Below are 23,168 nucleotides of genomic sequence, written 5' to 3'. Positions count from 1 at the left end.
CGTGCAAACCCGTAATTCAAACCGCGAGCTGTGAGTGTTGTTCAGTGTGTTCTTCTTGAATGAATATTAGTAAAGTATCTGAAACTCCTTGATAAGTATTCATCAGTCATTCGCTATGACTAAGATAAGGAAAGTATCACGGAAAAGTGAGAAAAAGAGCCAGGGTTGGAAAAATTTGGCGGCTTATCAGCGGGAGAGGTCGAGGTGAATAGAATGGCATCAAGTTTGCTTACATAGACTTGATTGTTTTTATTTTCAGACCGACTAACTAACATGCAAGTTTTATTAATTCAGAACACCGTATTTTCCTAACAATCTCTTCGCATTATTATTTACCGTCCCTTTCTCAATGTTTATTTTGTCGACCTATTCTTCCGAAAATTGTTTTCCATCTTTCGTCCACTCACGATTACAAACTTACCGATGACTTTTACCACACACTGATCTACCTAACTGACTATTTAATTGTGATATTTGAAATCACGTGCCAAGGTCAATGCACAATACACTAATTAATTGAAAACATGAAGTGCTATGGAAGACATTGTTGCAGCGTAAAGTTGCAAGGCCAGCCACGTTCGGTACGCTACATTTAAGTTTCGAAATGAACCAATTATTCAGCTCCATGAAACCTGAGACTTGACTCCAGCAGTGATTCAGCTTTATCAGTTTTGAGAATTGGAAAAAAACATTCAATGAGCTATTGCTGTCCTTTTCGAACAGGCGTGATACTGTTTTATTCTCCAATAGCAATATATTTCCGCCTGAAATATCGTAAATTTGATTCGCAGGTGGCGGATGGAAAAAAATTCATTATTCTTATGTATACTACAATTACGAGAAAAAATTAAACATTTCCTATTGCGAAATATTACTCTTATATGCCCCGCGATTACCTAACAAATAGGTTTTACAAAGCTGAAATAACCTACATTTTTCGACCATTTCTGAAAAAAAATTTGTAAATAGAAGTAAAACATTTATCTGAAACAACACCCACCTGGGGGTCAGGACTCAAATCAGACCGGCTCCAATATTTTGTACATACTTGTCAATCGGTTACATAATAGATGGTCGATGTAGTATTGCTGCGAGCCAATGATCGACGAAGAATTGGTCGCGGATGACACGCCAACCGAAGACACGATAACAGATAATGTTATCGAGTTTGACGAGGTCAGATCTCCAACAGAATTCGTCAAAGTCGATCTGTTTTGCTCGGAGGTAATATCCAACTCTCCGATTTCTGCTTCTCCGAAGCAGACGACAGTTGTAGGTACAAGCACATCCAAGTGTTTCGCCCACAACCGACAGTAATGAGGTAGAAGACCATGAGTTGCAATTTGAAAGGATAGTGGATCAATCCAAGATCGAATCAAGTCCTCCATTCGAGTTGGCCGGCAGAAGAATAGTGGATATAAATCACTTCGTGAGCAGTATCAAAAAATAAGCTTTTCATCCACCTTATGATTGTACGTTTGCTAACATGGAACCTATATTCGAAAGCCGGACAGGAATCATCTCAACTATCACCTTCAAATGTAAATTTTGTAATAAGTTCGAATCAATAGACTCAGAAGAAAGTAAATCAGATTCCTCATCTTGAAACTCAGCCATAGTATCAGGAATTGTGTCCACAGGTTGTGGTTTTTCTCAACTCAAGGAAATTAGCGCTGCTGTAGATATGCCTTGCATGGCTAAGAAAACATGGAATAAATTTCACGAAATTGTCAGTGATACCTATCATGACATTGCTCGGGAAGAGATGATCAAGGCTGGGAAGGAAGAGGCGAGATTGGCCCGTGAGGCAAGTGACGTTGACGAAGACGGGCACCCTTGCGTAGCGGTTGTTGCGGATGGGCCTTGGGCCAAACGATCTTACCGTACAAAATATGATTCTCTTTCGGGTCTAGCAGCAATAGTAGGGTATAGGACGAAGAAAGTTTTGTTTTCGGGGTTCAAAACAAGTATTTTTCCATTTGTAATAGGTCGAAACAAGGGAAGTCAAAATCAGTCGTGGATCATCAGTGCGCCAAAAACTGGGGAGTTCTAGTACCGCGATGGAATCTGACATAAAAGTAGAGGGATTCAAATGTAGCTTAGAAATGCACGGCCTAAAATATAACAAATTAATAGGAGATAGTAGCGTCCACCAGAAGCTTATCGATGCAATGCCGAATAGACCGGAGGCACCAGTCATAAAAATTAAATGCCGCAACCATGTGCTCCGAAACTATGGTACTCGACTGCGAAATCTCTGTGTCAACCGTAAGGTCGGTACAGTGATTCTGTGAAATTCTTTGCGCAAAAACTTGAAATGCCTAAGTTATGCAGTAACTTCTGCTATTCGTCACCGAAAAGCAAAAATTAATAAACCGCGATACGTTCGGGTCGAGGAATTGCGTAAAATATATAAAAAACGATCCGAATCACGTTTTCAGGGACCATCGGTTGTGTAAAAACCGTGGTTATTTCTGCGACGGTAATCCGAAGCCGGGTGAAATAAACCATGTGCAGGATACGAAAGCGACTGGTATCTTCCAAGAGATCCTTTCGGCAATGGATCGACTCACTGAGCATGTCTCTAGCCTAATATGGGACGTCGACAACAACATGGCTGAGTTGTACAGCGCACATGTTGCTCAGGCTATAGGGGGCAAGCGTGTCAATTTTACCCTTCGGGGATCATATCAAGTAAGATACGAATCTGCCGTAGTGAGGATGAATGCTGGTGGACAGTTCCATGCGATACTCGGTCAGAAATTAGGAACGGGTGGGCTGGGGAAGTTCATCGTCAAGTACTACACAAATAAATCGCGATCTCTTCACTCTAGAAAACCAGCTTTCAAATCGAAATCAAAATCTTTTGTCGCCCAGTCCACTGACACCGACTACGGTTTGGACGCTGCATGTCCGTCGCAACCAGACATGTCCGAAGAGAAATTGGCTGCCGCTATTACGGACTTCGTGCAAGCCTTGTATTCGGTGGATACACTGGTAATCGAACGTTAAACTAGAGGACAAAGCACGTCTGACGAATGGTACGATGAGCGTAGAAAGTGGTTGACTGCCTCGATATTTGGTGAAATTTTCAAACGACAGCCACAAACATCTTGCGCCAAATTAGTTGACCGACTTCGTTATACCGATTTCCATAGTAACGCGAATACAAGGTGGGGTATCGAAAAGGAACCTTTGGCGATCAGTCAGTTTGCTTCGGAATATGAAGTTATTTTTTTTATTGACGCACCATTACTTTTGATTATGTTTTGTACCATAGATTTTGCTGATTTTTCAATACGCCTTATCTATCAATTTCTAATATACTCCTGCATGTCTAACTCAATTTTTTTGATATACTCATTTTCTTTTGAATATCTATCGACGTATGTAAAACTTTTAATTTTTCCTGACATAGTTGGGAGGTTGGGATGGGATAAGGTGGGTCTCTTTATCGCAGCGACCTCCACGTGGTGAGACCTGGGCAATAGATGGCTATGTATTTACACTATTTAGTCATGAATTAGCTAGCTGCTGTTTCGGGTAATTTCTCTTGCAATATTTTTCACTTTACTGCAACGAGTTATGCAATAGATCTCTTGAAAACACGAAGATTATTCAATGATTTCTGTAACCTATTATTATTTGCATAAGCAATAAATATTTGAAATAATATGTATACGTGCCAACCTCTCCTTGGATAAACGTATCCTAATCTCATCAACAACGCAAAACTCATACGGGCTTTCAGTTATATTTCTCGCACTTCAGAACTTCACAACATTCAAGTGCAAGCGGCCTGGTCCCAACGGAGTGCAGAGTGGGGGGCCATAGCACGCGAGGGGCATAGACTTGAGTCCCGCCTACTCTTCTCCTTAGCCGCCTGGCTAGAGTCGCGCGGGAAGCCAAAGTTCCCGCGCGAGTTCGGTAGGCAACGTCCTTAAAGGCGGAGACTATAGCAGGGTACCTTAGAAGAATAGGAGTTAACGGATTTTGGTAAATGAAACCTTTTCTTAAAGACTTTGATTAAGCCCCATATTTTGTCAATGCTCGCCCAAGGAGCAATTGAAGAACAGAAGTCCGTAAAGCTTCTTCGTTTTGTCCGCCTGAAAAAGTTCTTCGCCTAATTCTCGAGCTTATTACAGCTTTCCCAGTTCTCCTCGGAGGGGTTATCCCGGAATCGATAGGCCACCGCCCTCTTGGAGGCGACCATGTTGGTACACTTCTGGTTCCACCACGAAGCGGCGGCAGAGACGCCTTTGCTAAGGATGTTTTCCGGCTTTTTACCGCCTGACGACAATAGGGAGTCGTACAGGTTCTTGATGAACGAGTTATACTTTAGATTGACGTCTGCTTCATTGGGGATGGTGGAAAGGTTGGATTTCAAGAGGTTGTTAAAGGATGCCCAACCTATATGATTGAGGGAGAGCGTTTTTCTGTCTGTGGAAGTTTAGCTCAACCAACCGGATATGAATAGGGTAGTGATCGCTGCCTGTAGGATCATCAAGGTTTGGCCACGAGGAGCCTGAAAAAGTGGAACTGATGCAAAGGACAGGTCGGGCACGGCCTTTCTATGTGAATCCACATTAGTTCTTTCCGCCGACCCGTTGTTTAATAAGCATAAATTGCTTTCTTGAAACGCCTCGGATAAAAATCTTCCGTCCTGGCTCAAAAGTTGACCGTCCCAGAGAGCATTGTGTGCATTGAAGTCTCCACAAATCAGTAAATTATCAAATTGAGATACGACATAAAAGAACTCCCTCGACTCAAGACGGTTGAGCAATCTACTCGGTGGGCGATAAACATTGAGAATGTGAATACTACTGGAGGCCGAAAGCTTCAGATGGATCCTATCCCACTTGAGCTTGTTCGGAAGGGGGACATGATCAATTCTCTGGTACAAAAGGTCTTTGGAGATCAGGAAGGCCAGACCTCCGCCTGCGGTGGGGGCCGGCCTGTCCCTTCTTACCGTGTTGTAACCCTTGTGGTAAAGAAGCTGGTTCGTTGTTAACCAGATTTCCGTAAGGCATATGACGTTATATCTGTTACTGAAGCCCTCGAAATCGTTCCATTCACTCAAGATATTAGGACAGTTCCATTTAATTATGTCTAGTACAATGGGTATGTTCTTGTGGCGTTGCCACCGATAGAGCTCCTCCGAGGCTTTAATATTAGCTATGATCCTATCGGAATCACTTCGGCGATGCGATTGCATAATAGATTGGAGACGTCTCCGAGGGACTTCCGAATTTCAGGTCTCACCCAGTCCGTCATCCTCATGTCTGAGTCTGATGGAGAGGGGATGGTTTAGAATATGTATAGTGGTGGGTCCCTTAGCACGGCGGCAAACGAATTTTGATGCGTTCAACCTTAATTTCAATTACATACTGAGTCTTCAACCATAAACTTTTTCATATTAAAAACCCATTTAAATTTTCGACATTTCCGATTGTTGTTCGTTTCAATTTTCTCAATGGCTCTAAAAATATTTCCTCTGCGTAAATCCATTGAATATCAACCCAACAACAAAATGTTTCAGAATTTAGACCCAAATTCCGTTCTAGGAGTACGAAATTCTTACTATATAGAAGCTCAATTTCCTGATATTTTAGAAATTTTATGATTATCTCGTGAATAACTCATTTTACGGTTAAGTTTTATAGATTATTTTTTGGGCGAGTAATGTTTAAAAGTTTTCTGTCATTTTTTTCTAAATTCAGTCAATTCTAGCGATCATATAATCCACCGAGGAAATTGTGTGTGCCAAATAGGCAACTATACACATATATTTTGCGTCCGTACTCAATGTTCTGAATTTCGAATTCGGCGCATTTGTCGGATTAAATACCTTCTGTAGGCAAGGCAGGCTCTGTATATTATTGACATTCGCAAACATGAGTCAGAAGTTTAACCTCAAATACATTCTCGCATCTCAATAACACTGTGAATAGACAAAGTGATTAAGACCGTGATTCTTTGCAACTTGATCATCGCTTTCATGAGTTTTGTATTCTAATTAATCTCATGATATCCTCGACTCCAAGACTACGTCAGAATATGTTTCTGATTGGAGACATCGACACACGGATAGTTGGCAATAAATTACCATCCAAACTACAAGTACTGAAAATCCTATTTTTCTATTTACGAGAGTTTAATAAAATGACATTGCGAGAAAGTGCAGCATTGGTGATTGATGAAGTCATGATCTTTTGGCAAAAAGCACGATTACCGACCAAACAACGAATCCACTGCATCGGAAAATTGGATTCTCTCTGTCAAACCTGGAGGCGACTACAAAAGAATCGTGACAAATTTTTTAATGAACCAAAAGAAGAAGCTTTTACTTCTGAATTGAAGACTCTATTCGGCATCGCTCATGCTATTGTTTTTGAAAAGATTGATGAAGTACAAAAAGAGTTTCTATTGAACCAAAGAAAACCTGAGCGAATCAGTTATATGTCAAATATTGAACCGATATATGAGCAAGAAGAAAGAATTCGTTTAGAACAAGAAGAGTTGAGAAAGAGACGCTTGGAGAAACTTGAAGAACAAAAAGCATTATGGAGTAAGTAATCATTAGATTTCACATTCTCCTTATGAATTCGCTATAACCCCTATTTAATAAGACAAAATCATCACTGATAATTTATTTCAGATAAAATTTTTGAATTCGCTTCAATTGGTGATGGGACGGTGAGTTGTAGCCAAAAGAGTTTTGGTACGTATTCTAATGTTTCATTGTACGATCATGAAAATGAATGGTTGTCTGAGAATTTATATCAATCTGGACCACTGGCTCCAAAAAATCGAGAGGAACGATAAATATTTTTAATGAAAAGCTCGTCGCAGTATTGGATCGATGCAAAATATCAGACAGACAAGCCGTACACTTGATTGTCACGGTCGCTCATCGTCTCGATTACGATGTATCAACGTTAATTATGAACAAAACATCGATAAGTCGGTACAGAGAACGATTACGTGAACCAAAGGTGAGGAATTTAAAAAAAGTGTTTCAAGAAATCAAGCTCAAGGCAGCTGTTCTTCATTGGGATGGGAAGTTACTGCTCTATTTATTGAAACGTCAAGTTCTTGATAGACTGCCTATTGTGATAACGAACGGAGACACAGAAAAACTCTTGGGGATCCCAGAATTGGAAAGTGGCACAGGAGAAGCTCAAACAACAGCAATATATGAAGTTCTAGAAGATTGGGGTGTTTCTGATTCCATTAAGGCATTGTGTTGTGATGCAAAAGCTTCAAATTTAGGAACTATGAAAGGTGCGGCAACTCTACTTGAACGAAATTTGCAGAAAGATATGGGACATACAAGGAAGTGGTAAATCGCTTGAACAAAGACATTGACCATTACATCAGTCCTCACTGTCTCATGTTTTTCGAAAGATTTGGGATTGTTACGCAATTCCTCAACGTCGACCCTTCAGAGTGGAGAAAAGAGGAAACATTTCGACAAGGTTTGGCAATAGTGATACAATTGAAAGTCGTGAATGATCCAGCAGAGCGAGCAGTACGACTAAGTGACAAATATAATAATATTCTGACCAACAACGAGACTCAGAAACAATACATCCTCCAACTTGTGTCTGAACACTGGAAGCAATTTCCCGATGCAAGAAAAGGGACTGCGATGCGAGATTTTTTGTAAGAAAATAAAAAATTTATATATTTCTTTATTTATGAAAAAAAAAAAATAATAAAGCGTGTGCGTGTGCGTGTGTGTTCTTCAAGGGATTCTTGAGGGATTCAAGAATCATTAAAAAACACTAAGATTGATTTCCGTTAATTTTTTTGATCTTTCGATACTTATGATGGTGTAACTCCCGAACGAATCGGAAGTCCATAATTTCCTTTGGAGGAAAACTTGATTGTAACTGGTCGAATGCGAGTAAAAAGTTTCAGGAAAATCGAAGGTGTCGCAATTCAATAAATTTTGATTTTTTTTTTCGAAAAAATTTTAGAATTGAGTGGTTGGAAAAATTTTCAAAAATTTTTTTCAGAAAGCTCGGACTTATTGACACACATACTTGTATCATTTTTTGAAAACAATGAAATCTCTTGAAGATAGAGCCAGTTGAAAAAAGTCTGTTTCGAAAAAGTTGAAAAATCGGAAAATTCATAAAATCGACACAGATGGCCTAATCGAAAAACGACCGAACACGTGTTCTTTTTTTTCGATAGACGAATTGAGAAAATAATTGACACCGAGATCGGCGTCGGTGACCTTCACCGATCAGGTGAAATGGTGTGGAATACCTCATATGAATGTACGTAGATAATGTTTACATTTTCAATTCTTTCCGTCCATCTTATTTCGACTTCCTATCGGAAGCAAAGAATCGAAAATGTAAACATTATCCACATACATTCATATATTCTTACATATACAGTGCTTGAGAGAAGAATTCATATAGACACAAACATATCGAGGCACATGAAAACAAAAATTCGAACGGTGATGAGAGAAATTAACGACAAGAGTCAGGGCGGCTAGGTGGTCTAGTGGAGTAAGGCTCCGGCTAAGCATCTCTAGACGCCAGGTTCGATTCCTGGCTCCGTCGTTAATTTTTCGAAATCACCAATTTTTCGAATTTATCTACAAAATAATAATTTCTCCATCAATCAAAACTACGTTATGGATAAAAAATTTGACGTAGAATACGATGGTTGTGCTAAGAACTCGCTACGAGGTTGGGGCAATTGTTAAAAATCGATTGAAATATATTAATTGTTTATAACAGTATAAATTTCGGAATAATCGTTAATGAAAGAATTCTTGTAATAAAATTCAATTTATTAGCTTTGAGATGAAAAAAACGAACTTTTCAGCTCAAATAGAACCGGCGTTATGAATTTTTGAAAGTGAGTCTTCCAAGCCAAAAAACACGAAATTATCAAATTTTCGATCCCCTCTATTTTACGAAATATGTGAAATAAAAAATCCTCGAATACGTACCCCTATTTTTTCGATATAGAACCCGTCAAAAAAAATTTCAGCTAAATCAAAAATGTGTCCGTCATAAAGGTGTTCGGTTGTAAAAGAATGTCCCATATACAATAAAACATATCGCGCAATATTAGTTTTACACAGCACGAAGTATTTTCAAAATGATTTCCTAAATATCACCATTCACCATTTGTAGATATTTGGAAATATGTTCGAAAAATACAATTGAAACAAAACGGGTACGAATCGTTGTGGTCTCGTTTTATGAAGCATCGCTACGACCTTGCATGACTATTCCTCGACATATCGGAATCATTCTGAAATTGTACATCGCTTGTTACACACAACTCCACTGACAATAATGAAATAATTTCATGTTCGAAGCTATTTTACTAGTGAAAAGGGTTTCAAAAAATGATTATATATAATATTGGAACACTTTATTCATGTTACTATGGATATATGAAACAATTGTTGACATCGACGTTGAGGATTATTTTTATACCCTCTGAAATATTACATGCAAGGAAATAGTATCCGAGATTCGAGGTAACTATGAAGTTGATGGGAGTTTCTAACATCCTTTGCGAAGTAATATAATTTGAACATAGTTCACCACTCCATGAAGATATCCTCGCGGCATGTCGATCTGCATGTGACATTGCGACCGTCCAACGGTTACGATGGATTATCCTGTAAAATATAAGCGTGTTCATTTGGTTGTTTCGCCTTTTCAACGCAGAATCCATAACATGATTAGTACTTGTCGATAAAAATATACTTTGGCACACAATTCGTGCCCTCCCCTCCCTATCATATAAGGACTCATACAAATACATGGGTCCTTTTCTGTTCTCTTACAACCATGTGTCGGCGCCATCTCACTATACCCAAAAATGTTAAAAGTGAATGGTCGAATCTGATGAAATGGAAGAGTGTGCTTAAAAATTTTGATCATCTTGAATAATCCGAAAAGCTGAGATAATTCTATTGAAAGTAAGATATTCATTTTTTACGAATCACTCTAAATTTCACCGTGTTCAATATTTTACTACCGATAGCAGATATCTAATGTAGGTCATTCGGAATGAATATGCATGGGAAATTCCTCGTCAAACCCGACGAATTATTTGTAATCGGAAAGATTTTTTACAGAATGTATAAAATGGTAGAAGCCTCGTCAAAAATGGTACCATTAAACAATTCGTTCGTTAATAACAATTACAATGTTCAATGTTTCCGGATAAACCAAAGTTTTTACGAAGGCTTATCCTCTCTGCTCGCGAATGTGCTGTGAATCATTTTTCTACGTCAAATAGAACCGGAGATGAGATATTGATTCTTCAAGTTTACTGCGCGCTCATTTTGCAACAAAATTGAATGACTCGGCGCTTCCGGAAAAAAAATCGTAGAAATAGGTTTTGACTTTTTATGCTCATATATCACTTCGAAAAAGCTTTCATTGTTTTGGAAAATGCGCGGGCATTTTTTTTCAGGATGATATTTCTGACTCAAGAACCTAAATTTCGTCCCAACTGACTTTTTATGGTTTATATGATGAAATAATAACAGTCGTAATATTTATTTTCCTCAAGATTTGAAATTTCTCGCATATTTACATCGTACTTAGGGTATATGTCAACACGTGTAAATTTCTCCAATTATCGGGAAAAAAAATTACCGTACGATTATAATAATTGAACTCTCCGAGCATTCGAATCTAGGCTCCGATAAAATTGTGGTATTCGCAACGAAGCATTCAGCAATTCTTATGTTCTGCACACTCCTAACGAAAAATCAAAATAATTATATATGAAGAGAACAGAAAAAAATTAATTTGAAACTCGTATACAATTTGGTAACTCAATATTTTGAAAAATGTATAACAAATCATTTGTACATTCATAAGAGATTACCAGCAAACCGCTAATGCGCCAGTAATCGATCTGAATCTCCGTAGGTCGTAATTTCAATCGAGAGCGGGTGCCGTTCTAGCTGACAATCGTATGACAAGCTCGATAAACATATTTCCCATCAAGATGTTTAGAGATTCTAATGTCTTTATGCCATGATTCATGTAATCATTTCCTGGAATTCTTGTAACGCGTCGCGGCATGCTCACAGGAATGTGTAATGGCTACGTACTTGAATAACATAAAATAGTTCGAATTTAAATAATATTATGATCATCTCCAATATTTCACAAACGAAAATCATGCACAGTACTACAAATTCAGCAACATAGGCGGCTAAAATATTTTAAATACCTCACAAATAAATACATATGATACAGATATATTCGAAAGCTTGATTGCATGAAAAGCTCAAAATTATATTAGTATGGAATGTGGTATTCTAACGATTACCTGCACCACGATAAATGTACAACACAAATTGCGTCACAGGAGATTCGTCATGAAGAATTTTTATCTGTCACACGACTGCCCGCTAGAACGATATAACCCTATCTCTCGATTGAAATTACAGACAACTGTGAGTAACTGTGATTTGTACATTCTTCAGAAACGTGGTACGAGGAAACAAAACTGTAATATTATTTATTTGGCTTGGTCCTTTGCCTTACTTGCAACCCTGTTTTCTTTTTCCTGACGAGCGTCTAAAATGTACTGTGGTTCTCTGATCTCCATATTGTTTAGCAGGCGGCTGTCAATGATCTCAGGCACCATACAGCATTTATAGAATCTCGTCAAGAAGGGTTGCATTTTTTTTGACCAGAAGTCGGTGTTTCTTTCAACGACTATACTTTTCATACCTCGTGGTGTCCAAACAGCAAACATGCAGTACTTTCTACGGGTGACGTGCAGCTGACCTTGCACTTGGTAGAAGTACTCGTGACTCTCGTTCATGTTCTCGCCTCGGCTGTCAAAAATACGATGCACATTTCCTTTTTTTTGTGCGATCGCTTCTTCCGGGGCGAAGTTCTATATGGAAAACGGGCACTTGATTTCCACAATCCCACTGTCGTCGATTACACCGTCTGGCGGCGCGCCGATGTACGGTAGCTCCTCATCGATGAACAACCCACACTCCGTGATGTTGATGTTCTGCTCGGTGGCCGTTTTCGCGCCTGTTCTTCGTATTGCCGGCCATATTCAATATCAGGAAGCCGCAACGGTGTCGGAAACAGCAGCGATTTGACGGTGTTTTTACACGATGTATCACTTCGCATGCGACACACGCGTCCAAAATTCGATGCTGTCAATATCTTTTTCCGTATTGACAGCCAACACTCGCTTTGTCCTTGCTGCCTTGTTGTCCGTTCAATTTCATCGCGGTCCGTTTGCCATTCGACCAGCTAATCGTTGTGATACTGCGTTTTTATTGCATTTTCTTCCGCCGGTAAGTCGGGACGTTGACAATTAGGTCCGTAGTCTTCGGTTGTGTTCGGACGTTCAAGTTTTCGCGATGTTGCGCTCGAGTCGTTTTTCTTTTCAGCTTTTCGTTTCTCGGCACACCTGTCTTTGCTTGCTGCTTTATTCTCATTCCTCCGAATGTGCCGCTCTTCCATGTGCCTCAACGTCGCTGTTGGTTCCTCATTGACAGCTTCACTCAATACGCTCAAAGATTTATTCGTATTGAACTGTATGACAGCCGCGGCACATCTTCCGGTATACGAACCTCTGGCCCCGTAATTTATTCGTTTACCACCGATGTATTTGCAAATGATGGAATTGTACCTCTTCACGCTATTGCTGTTTACGCCTAATATTATGCTGTCAGAGTAGCAACTCAGACTAGAAAGGGCTTCCTGTATCTTGTCGTAGAGTCCGAAAGCGTTTAGAGCTGGAACGTGGTTTTCTTCGTCTTTTTTCAACGATCCATCGCAAAAGTACCCCAGTTCAGCGCACTTCTTATCCTCACCAAACACGTGGCTCGCGATATTCAAAATATCTCCAGAAAGCTTCCGGGCCTTTAGGCTTGTGGGACCGTCTTCCGTCGATCTGAATTTTGCAGCCTTCGATACGGCAGTTCGCAGCCTGAGTACGCTACCTTCTACAACTTGGCGCAATTTCCCTATGCGACCTTTATTTTTCAGCGTGCAACAAATGATTAATGCATTCGACCTTCTTGACAATCATATTCGGGTACGGGTTGCTTGTCAAGATCCTGTAGACGCTGCTGTTTCCATCGGCGATCAAAGTGGAGTAGATAAGCCCATGCGTATCAATGCTGGATGTGAATCCGTCAACGATAGCGTCACTCTCCATGCTGGTCGAACTGCGGTTTCGATCCCAATTTTTGTAGCACGTGTGCTCCGTAGGTTGCTTCCCAGTATGGGCCGCCCTCTCACACGTGGCACAAAATTTGTTACGCACCCCGATGAAGAGGACCTTCTGCGTATGATACCCGACGATCGCTCCAACTCCAGACAGAGAGTCGTACTTCCCGGTTCGGTAGGATCGTTTCATCCAGCTACCATCCGCTACGACGGGAATATGAGAGATGCCATCAACGACGTCACCTCGTTTGAGAACTAATTCCTTCTCAAGTTCTCCAGCAGCTCGCATTCCATCGTGGGCGGCATTCATGAACTGGACCGTTATATCGTTCTCGTACCTCAGATAGGTCCGTTGCGAGATGTTTGGGTCATCAACCGCTGCAAGGAGTTGTTCCAATTGTGAATACCCTATTCCGCTCGTTATGCATCCGGACACCGCGCTATGATGTATGTCCATGGATTGAAGATTTTCCGGTTCAGTCCAGACGCTGTCTTTGTAAAGGCACATTTGGCATTGAAAAAATACTTGTGTCTTCAAGCCTTGCTGATGCGAATCCACGATTACCAGGGAACGGATCGGACAATTTAAGGCCGGTGCGTGATTCCCGAATTTCCGGATTAAATCAGTGAAAAGATGCTCCAAGTTTACAACACGGCGGCCATCGATGTGCGCTTCTTCTAAACGGTACGAGTCGGGTTCAGCGTCAGATACAACCAACTCGTAATCGGACAGGCCATCTTCTTCAGGCCATTCAAAGTCAGATACTGCAGCGGCTCTCTCTATGTCGCAATCATTGTTGTGAACGTTATCGTGGTCCGCAAGTTCTTCTGCGTCGGTATCATCTTCTGATTGCAAGATGCGTAACAGTTCGGTAGTCGACATGCATCGGCGAGTACCTCCAGACGTCTTCGGTTCGTCGAGGTTCAATACGACCTCGAGTGGTTTACCTGCCTGTGCAGGCGGGGTCTCGACTTGCGTAGCAGCAGCTATCGTAGCCGGAGAGTTGGCGGTTTCTTCGGCTGTTGGACGACTGAACGCCGCGCGGCGCCGCCTACACAAAGAGAAGATGGACAAATTCATTAGCAAATACCTCGCAGGCTTCACTTTTAATTATCTTCAGAAACTAAATTTGCCGAAAATAGCTCATTGCCCGGTATAATCAGAGATACAGGAAAACAGGAAAATGAAAGCCAAAACAAGTTTTCTTATCTTATCAACTACCGGCGTTTGTTATAATAATGACAATAATAAGCAAATTGTTGTAAACAACATGTTGGATCATTTTAATTATTGTATGTCGCGTCACCATACTTATCTAACTGTGTTACAACTTGATCATCAGTTGTCTAACGCTATGACAACTTGTTTTGGTTTCGTCATTAATTTTGTTTAGCTTAGTTACATGTTGGTAGAATTAATGGACTAAAGAACGAGTAAAGAAGTGCGTTTCATTTAATTTGGGAATTCTTCAAAGAACGAATAAAGAGGTGTATTAGCCGTGTCACTGTGGCAGTCATTAAATCAAACTTGTGAATTCTTCGAGATTCCGACAGTTGCCGACATGTATACTGTTCCCAATACTTTAACAAATTTAGGCCGGTGACATTAACAGTTTAACAAAATAGTGATATTGTCAATAATCGAATCGTGTGTTACCCCCCCCCCCAGCGCGATATGCGTGAACAAGAGAGAGACAGGGAGAGAGGGAGAGAGAGAAAGAGAGTGAGAGAGAGAGAGTTCAGCTCGCGTCGCTCGGTGAAAGAACCGCATGGGATACGCTATACTATTTTTGTACAGCTTTTGCGAATTGAGATTACAGTTACTAATCATATGATCTTCGACCACTGGGAATCCGGTGGCATTTATTCATTTACTGTTTCTTTCCAATAGCATACATCAAGCCTTGCCAAATTAGCATTAAACATATGTAAGTTGATGCAATAATCCCCAGAAATTGAGGGCCCCGCAACATAAACGGGACGAAAAGAAATTTCGTCGAATAAGTATTTTCCAGTACGATATTTTTAAGACTTGCTCAAAAATCAATTTGAAGATTTACGTTCGATTTAAAATTTCATTACGCGTCTTTATCCCAAATACACCATACTGATACTTTTTATAGTTTCTGATATACAAGAGGTCATTTTTGTGAAAGCAAAATATTTTTTTTGAAGTTATACTTCTTTAGGCGCGTTATGAAAAACTGATGAGAGTGAAATTTCAAGATGCGCGCGCATCACTGTAACACAAAATTAACAGGATGAAGTTGCCCACTCAACCGAATTCGAGAGTGAAATTTCAAGATGCGCGCGCATCACTGTAACACAAAATTAACAGGATGAAGTTGCCCACTCAACCGAATTCATTAAGTCTCGAAAAAAAGCTAATGTTGGTACGCTTGTCGCCTCTGATCACTGTTTTCATATTTATTTATAATATTTATCCACATGGTTTTAGTTTTTACAGTCACAACACGTGTTTTATTTTCATACAAGTGCGAATTATATATGTGGCAATAAAATATATTCAGTAGTGATTTAAATTGAATATTTGGATTAATATTATTTACTATTTGTGAATATGTATTAGTGAAAAAATTGTGCTAAAATACTTTTTCAAGTGCTCCAATATAATTGAGGTTAGTTATCCGTATGTATTATTTATTGATATAAATTAAAATATCATTATTTAATATAATTAATACTAAATATTATTAAATTATCAATGTTGAATATTTATTATTGGTTTTCTAATATTTACAAAATAAAGAAATAAATTTAATAGAACATTTAATAAAAAGTTCGTGACAAAAATTTAATAGATTATTTAAATATAATGTAAGACATCCGTTATTTGTTTTATTGTTTTTTAATGATGCCAAAGAAGTATAACTTCTCACGCGCGTACATAAGTACACGCACCCATTTTTTTATGCTACATATTGTTTATGTATTTGAAAAGTAAAACGACTTACCAGTGGGAAATTATACAAAGTCTACTCCGTAAACGTTGCCTGATACAAAGTGGTATAACTATATGTTATTCTCTTGTATGATACGTCGTTCGGAGTGAAACGTACTTGCACTGTTGATACCGAAATGCTAAAGATATTCACAAATTTTACTTTATCTAACTAATCCTGTGTCAAAATATCATCAGTCGTCATAAAGATAATTACAATAATAATTTCGCTGCTTACGTCCGGAAATAAACAACATAACGGGACTACAAGTTGATTCCGGATTCTGGACGAATATATTGTAGGGTTTCCTTGTCAAAATCAAAGTCGAAAGTTCCTGATTAATTATTCGAAAAAACGACGTTCTTCATAAACAATAATTGAAATTCAATTGAATATTATCAGTTCAGTTTTAATTTTTATAACTGCAGAAACATCATTATCAGAATTGAGAACAAAATTCGCTGGTTAACTTTTTCACAAATTGTAGTACAAATTATTTCTCCATGAATAATTTCTCGAATATTTCTTGGAAATCCCTCACGGACAAAAGCCTCAACTTGGGTGTAAATTCGTACCCACAATTTTTTGCTTATGGGAATTCAGCATTATCTAAGTCGGGGGTACGAATTTACACCAAGTTGAGGCTTTTTTCCGCGAGGGATAACTTTCGATATCAATTCTGACGATGACCCAAGAAATTAAAAGGTTGATCGAAAAAGAAATCCGAAAAAATTAAGTTTCCATTTCTTTGAATGAAAAAAAGCGTTTTCCCGAAAAATTTCTTAGGAACTTTCGACTCCAATTTTGACAAGCATTCGCCCTGTCAAGTATTTGCTGTGAATTACGAATCACCCTGCATAGCAAGTGCAGATTTGGCAGGATTCTTGTAAATGATATCTATAACTGCATAACAGAAATTTGCAGTATAAAACACTTACCATTGCAACGAACGATTCGTTCGTCGGTGCGTCAAATTTAACATTTTTTTCGGTTCAGCCGTGCGACGTGACTTATCCATTGTTGCACTCACAAGATTATTGTTGTTTGTAACAAATATATGTATACACACTGGCCGCGTGAAAATTTGCACGTGATTAGAACTTGTGACACGGCAAATTACCAAAACACTCGCGTTTGCTTTGTTCGCCGCAAAAAGTGGATGTGGACGGTACGCGAGGAAACGCAGAAGTGACGGCCGCGCGGATAGTGGGGACAGTGGCGTGTGTGAAGCGCAAGCGTCGACGCCAAAAGACTCCGAAGAGAGTCAGTCGTTCACGAACCACCGGCAACGATGAACCGTAAGTAATTTGTTACCAATCATAATATTTGGCGCGTAAATACTTTTTTGCACGCAGAAAACGCATTCTTTCGCATTATTGGTGTTATCGAAAAACATCAATAGCGTACAAAACATTTTAAGGTAGTAGGTCTGGGCCCGCGAGTAACGGGCGGTGGGAGATGGGCCTATGTTTATGCATGACAGCTCCGGCCCAATACCACTCGCAAAAAGCTAAATTCCGTAATAATCAAAATTATGTTAATCCTCACATAATACGTGAAAAATGTTGATCCTACATCTTTTTAGGTTTTTTTTTTATGTGATGTATGTATATCATTTGAGCTCTAAATAACAGGGTGGCTACTGGTCAGGGAATTCTGGAAAACCTGTAAAAGCCTGGAAATTCGGAAATTCTGGAATAGACATGGAAATGTCATGGATTTTTTTTCGGAAACTCAGGGAATTGTTAACTATGTTTTTTATTATAAAAATACGTCCCACTGTTTTCATTGTGAAATTCAACATTTTTTACATCGAAATCCACGCGAAATTATCGAAATCAAAAATTTTGTACTCGTTAATCATTTTTTTCGCATACCTATTCTACGCTCTCTGTTGTTAAATATTTATTAACATATGACAAATGTTGATTTACACACATGTCTGAAAATAATTAACGGCGAGACGAATGGTACGTGAGTACGATCAACGATACACATAAACATTGTAAATAATTAAATGACCATAAACTTTGCAATGTACCATCGCAGTGTTAACAAAATTTGCGAATAACGCGTAATATTCCGTTACCGCAGCGCACGAACGCTGTACAAGCCGCTCGCGCACCGAGCGTTTTTTTTATAAAATCATTCATAGTTATAATATTTATAACCCGATTACACTGAAACTTTCGCAGTTACCTTCTCTAGTACTCTGGTTCGCTTTTCTCACAGCAACAATACGCGTTGCAACTTCCCTTTCTGACGTTTCACTTTTCGGTGAGTTAGTTCCCATTACAAACGTGCGTAAGAGCTTTGATTTGGAAAGCTTCGCTTCAAAAAGATCTTGCGGATAGCGAAACGCGATCTTAGTTTATTCAGGTTTTGAATTGGGGCGTTAATTTTTCTGTTTTTTTTTTTTTTGTTTTTTTGAGCCACCCTCTATTCAGCTTCAGCAGCTCGAGAATATTTATAAACCGCACTAAATTAGGGATTCGAATGCACAATTTCAATAAAATATCAAATGATTGATTAATCGATAAATTATTACCGATTCAATCGAGTCGTATTCCATAATTTTTTTCGACTTGATTAACCGATGCATCGATTATTTTTAGCTTAGTGGCCATCGCGATGCGGTATATAGGCTGGGAATTCGGGACCAAGATTTTGAATGAATTTTATTATTCGTGAGCGATATATTTTTCTGTATTTCCAAGTACTATATGTATACCTAAACACCTGGCAACTGCCGCACTAGCAAAGCGGATGTAGGGAAGGTCGCTCGCGTTGATTTTGATAAACCGTTGATTTGGCATAGGACTAATTTTGCGAACTTTATTTTTTAGTAAACAACAATCAAGAAGGCATTTTGAATCCAGCGGGGATTCGGGTGGATCCGAACCAGCCACCACCTCCGGGCGTTGAGGCGCAACCTCAATGTCCCGGAGGTGTGAGTGTGCGGCTGAGGCCTTCGGTCCAGCTACAGCAGCCGGGGGTGGCGTTGGGGGCCAACCCGAATCCCCCACGTCCGGGATACCACTGGGGCTACGCGCAGCCCCAGTGGTATGGATGGCGGCAGGAGCCTCAACAGTCCCTAACGCCGGTAAGTAATCTTGTGTTTTCGTACACAATTACGCGTGTCTAATAATAATAACGTCGACTACAGCGCTTCTGGAGGTTCAACGTTGAACTAAATTACAGACTTCTCATGCATCAGAACGGGCTCTTGTGACCTGAAAATCGCCTGCACAAATCGTGCCATATTTACGGAAAATTGACTGGTGCTATAGGTTTTCCCGGACTACGTGTGTGTTTTTGTACGTCGTAGTCCGGTCAATCTACACATTGCAAGATACAATAATTACCATCTAGCTGAATCTGAGTAAACTTGTTCAAAACACAATTAAAAACGACTCTTCAAAATTCCCCATTGTTACGACCAATGTAAAAAAATTGACTCAAGGTCAAAGGTCAAAAAAATAGGTTTTTCGCGATTTTCTCCAAAACGGTAAGTTTTATCGTAAAATTACCTCAGACAAAAGTTGTAGATCGTAAAATTATCTATAAAAAAGGTATCAATAATTTTTTTCCTAAAAGATACCGCTTCTGAGATAAAACGATTTAAAAAGTTGTAAGCGTCATTGTATGCATAAGCGCGCCACGTATATACCTCTGTAGCTGTAATATAAGTGAGAATATGTTTTTACGGGTGGTTCTAACTTATTTTTAAAATATAAAATATACATAAGTATCACTATGAGAATATCAGGTAACAAGTAACCCAGTCCCTTAATTCATACGCTAGTGTAACCTTGAACAAACATCTGTCCCTCTGTTTAATAGTGTGCGTGGCTAGGGTCGTATACCTGCTTCATGTTCGAATGCACCATAGATGAAATTCCGTTAGTCTTGAGCGCCGCTCTGTAGTGAAAACACGTGTTTATTTCAACCTATTTCGGGCTGTTTTAATTTTTGAATATAAAAATGTCAGAGTATTGTTTTATTTGTACTAAACTTTTAAGTGAAGATGAAACTGTTACTGTTGAACGTGGTATGAAGACATTGATAAATGCAAGTATCGAACGAGGTGATGAATTTTCAGGCTATCTTGAAAATCAGAAATCTGTGACAATACACGAAAGCTGTCGTAAAAATTACACTCGAAAGTCGTCTATTGTATCAGCTAAAAAAAGAAAATGTGACAAACATGAAGCCAGTACATCTACAGTAAGCCCTCCTCGTACTAGATCACGTATGAGTGAATCAGATTTTTGTTTTAAAAAATTATGTTTATTTTGCACCTCGTTCGATACTTGCATTTATCAATGTCTTCATACCACGTTCAACAGTAACAGTTTCATCTTCACTTAAAAGTTTAGTACAAATAAAACAATACTCTGACATTTTTATATTAAAAATTAAAACAGCCCGAAATAGGTTAAAATAAACACGTGTTTTCACTACAGACGGGGCTCAAGACTAACGGAATTTCATCTATGGTGCATTCGAACATGAAGCAGGTATACGACCCTAGCCACGCACACTATTAAACAGAGGGACAGATGTTTGTTCAAGGTTCCACTAGCGTATGAATTAAGGGACTGGGTTACTTGTTACCTGATATTCTCATAGTGATACTTATGTATATTTTATATTTTAAAAATAAGTTAGAACCACCCATAAAAACATATTCTCACTTATATTACAGCTACAGAGGTACATACGTGGCGCGCTTATGCATACAATGACGCTTACAACTTTTTAAATCGTTTTATCTCAGAAGCGGTATCTTTTAGGAAAAAAATTATTGATACCTTTTTTATAGATAATTTTACGATCTACAACTTTTGTCTGAGGTAATTTTACGATAAAATTTACCGTTTTGGAGAAAATCACGAAAAACCCATTTTTTTGACCTTTGACCTTGAGTCAATTTTTTTACATTGGTCGTAACAATGGGGAATTTTGAAGAGTCGTTTTTAATTGTGTTTTGAACAAGTTTACTCAGATTCAGCTGGATGGTAATTCTTGTACCTTTGATCTTGTTTTTCAACCTAATTTGACCGGACTAGTCGGTATCTCTCTGGCAAAAGCGAAAGAAATTCTGATATCGTATAAGCGGTGAATATTCAACAAGTCGCTAGCCTGATCGACCATGTTTGACGCGACGTGATTTTATTGAGTTCATCATTATTTTTATTAGACGTTATCAATGATCTGCGATAGTAGTGACTGAGATACAGACGTACAATTTTATTCAAGCTGTGTTTTGAGTATTTTCCCAGTCAGATTCGTACCCCCGTTTTATCGGGATTTGTGCAGGCGATTTCCCCGCTTCTGACGTCACGAAATATACCGGGACAATCTCTTGAAACTATACATACAATGCGCATGCGCGAGTTTTATCGGCCGCTCGGACAGGCTGGCCACTCCGAGTTTCAGCTATCAAACTCTGTTTCTGGCGGCGATGTAGTTCATACGAATTTTTGAGGTTAGAATCTCAAACAGTCGAGGTAGTGACTCGGAAAGTTGATGCTAATGCTCTTTGAAAATTGGCTTTATTCGACATCTTCGCTGCAACCTCTACCACAATTCAAGCAAACTACTACAAAACCTTCTGTTACATGGAAACCCATGGAGAGGTCATGGCGAGAATTCCAAAGGATGCAGGACCCAGGGAGCTGGTGAGTTGTGGGAGCAGGTCCCTTGAACTAGGCTGGCTGAAGCCAGAGTGGAGGTGCCAGTCATGCGGTGTTGAAAAACTTCTTGCTTCTGAAGAATTAGAGCGTACTGATGTTGCTGCGTGGCTGCAGAACTGTCAGACATCAGGTGCCAGAGTGAATTTCATCAGGCCATCGCCACCTTCTTAACATCAGTTGTGGCAAAATTGATGAGCGGGATATACTACAGATGATAATGGCTGAATATCCCATCATTTTACTTTGATCGAGCCAATAGCGATAAGTTTGTTACTTAACCGTTGCCGCCAATTTATTCTAAAGAGGAATCATTCTGTGCACCATTGTAATTCAAGCATTATTATTGACCAGCATTGTTTTTCAAACTTTATGCCATTTAATTCGGTATCTTATTTTGAAGCTTACTTTTACTCTCTTTGGCATTAAATTCAGATGTATAATTTTTCAAATCCTCAATTAGATTGTAGGGTTGAATTTTGCTAGGCAAACTGAATCAATCTATATCTAGAATTGTTAAATAACATCAGTTGAAAATGTCTTTAAATTTAATCTTAGTTGACGGTATCATCTGGTTAGCTAGTTGCACGATAACTTAAAACCAAATTCAATTTTACATTCTTTATAGGGTCCTACGCTAAAAGTGAAAGCTTGTGAACCTCCATTTACCGCAATTATTTCTGCATTTCAAGTTAGCATTGTCTGGACCAAAAAAATCTCATTTTGAGATTGGAAATGGAACCTGAAACGCAGAAGTTATTCAGTAGCACGAATTGAAAACCAAGAATTTTATAATGGTTCCTGCAACAAAGGGACTCCTTCCAAATATCCTTGTTACAAGGTGATGTTCGGAGGACTATGAACAAGATATTGTATCGGATTACATTATTTGGAAAAAAATCTTCATGAACTTCGTTAAAAATTAGATATTCATTTATTTTCATGGAACAAGGGACACAATCTTCAATCCGATAAGTCAATATCCTCGTAATAATTTTCTGCCATTACTCTAAAACATGATTGTCCTTGAAGCTAATTGTGACGTTAAGGTGCATTTTGAGAAAGTTGATTTTTAACTTGTGTCGCAGGATGTGATCTACGTTTTTGAGATCTACGCTTCCGATTAGATTTTCTTTGTTTCGAATCGTACTAACATGAAATACAGAAATCATTTTAATAAATCTAATATTACTTGAATTTTCAATTTGAGTATTACGTTCCCTTCATTTACTTAATCGAACAGCATTGAAAATTTGCGAAATGAAGTCTGATAATCATGGGAAAATTTTTAATAGTAGTAG

At 38.9% G+C, this 23,168-nt stretch overlaps 2 protein-coding genes across 8 annotated transcripts in view; one reads left to right on the top strand and one right to left on the bottom strand.

Annotated features, from left to right (window-relative positions):
- Positions 1-23,168, bottom strand: part of TTLL5 (Tubulin tyrosine ligase-like 5) — a 289,302-nt gene that overhangs the window by 200,735 nt on the left and 65,399 nt on the right. The gene's annotated exons all lie outside the window — the stretch shown is intronic.
- Positions 17,236-22,948, top strand: LOC138190828 (uncharacterized). Its single transcript, XM_069135346.1, has 3 exons — positions 17,236-17,469; positions 19,018-19,274; positions 21,814-22,948. Exons 1-3 carry the CDS (start codon positions 17,463-17,465, stop codon positions 22,039-22,041), a joined length of 492 nt encoding a protein of 163 aa, XP_068991447.1. The 5' UTR covers positions 17,236-17,462; the 3' UTR covers positions 22,042-22,948.

The sequence above is a fragment of the Neodiprion pinetum genome, chromosome 4 (assembly GCF_021155775.2).
Source record: "Neodiprion pinetum isolate iyNeoPine1 chromosome 4, iyNeoPine1.2, whole genome shotgun sequence".
Lineage (NCBI taxonomy): Eukaryota > Metazoa > Arthropoda > Insecta > Hymenoptera > Diprionidae > Neodiprion > Neodiprion pinetum.
The sequence above is the reverse complement of the archived record's forward strand: the minus strand, read 5'-3'. Positions and strand labels throughout refer to the sequence as shown.

Coding starts and splice junctions, on each gene's coding strand:
- LOC138190828 (XM_069135346.1), top strand. Junction 19,275..21,813: donor CTCAACAGTCCCTAACGCCG/GTAAGTAATCTT, acceptor ACCCATGGAGAG/GTCATGGCGAGAATTCCAAA.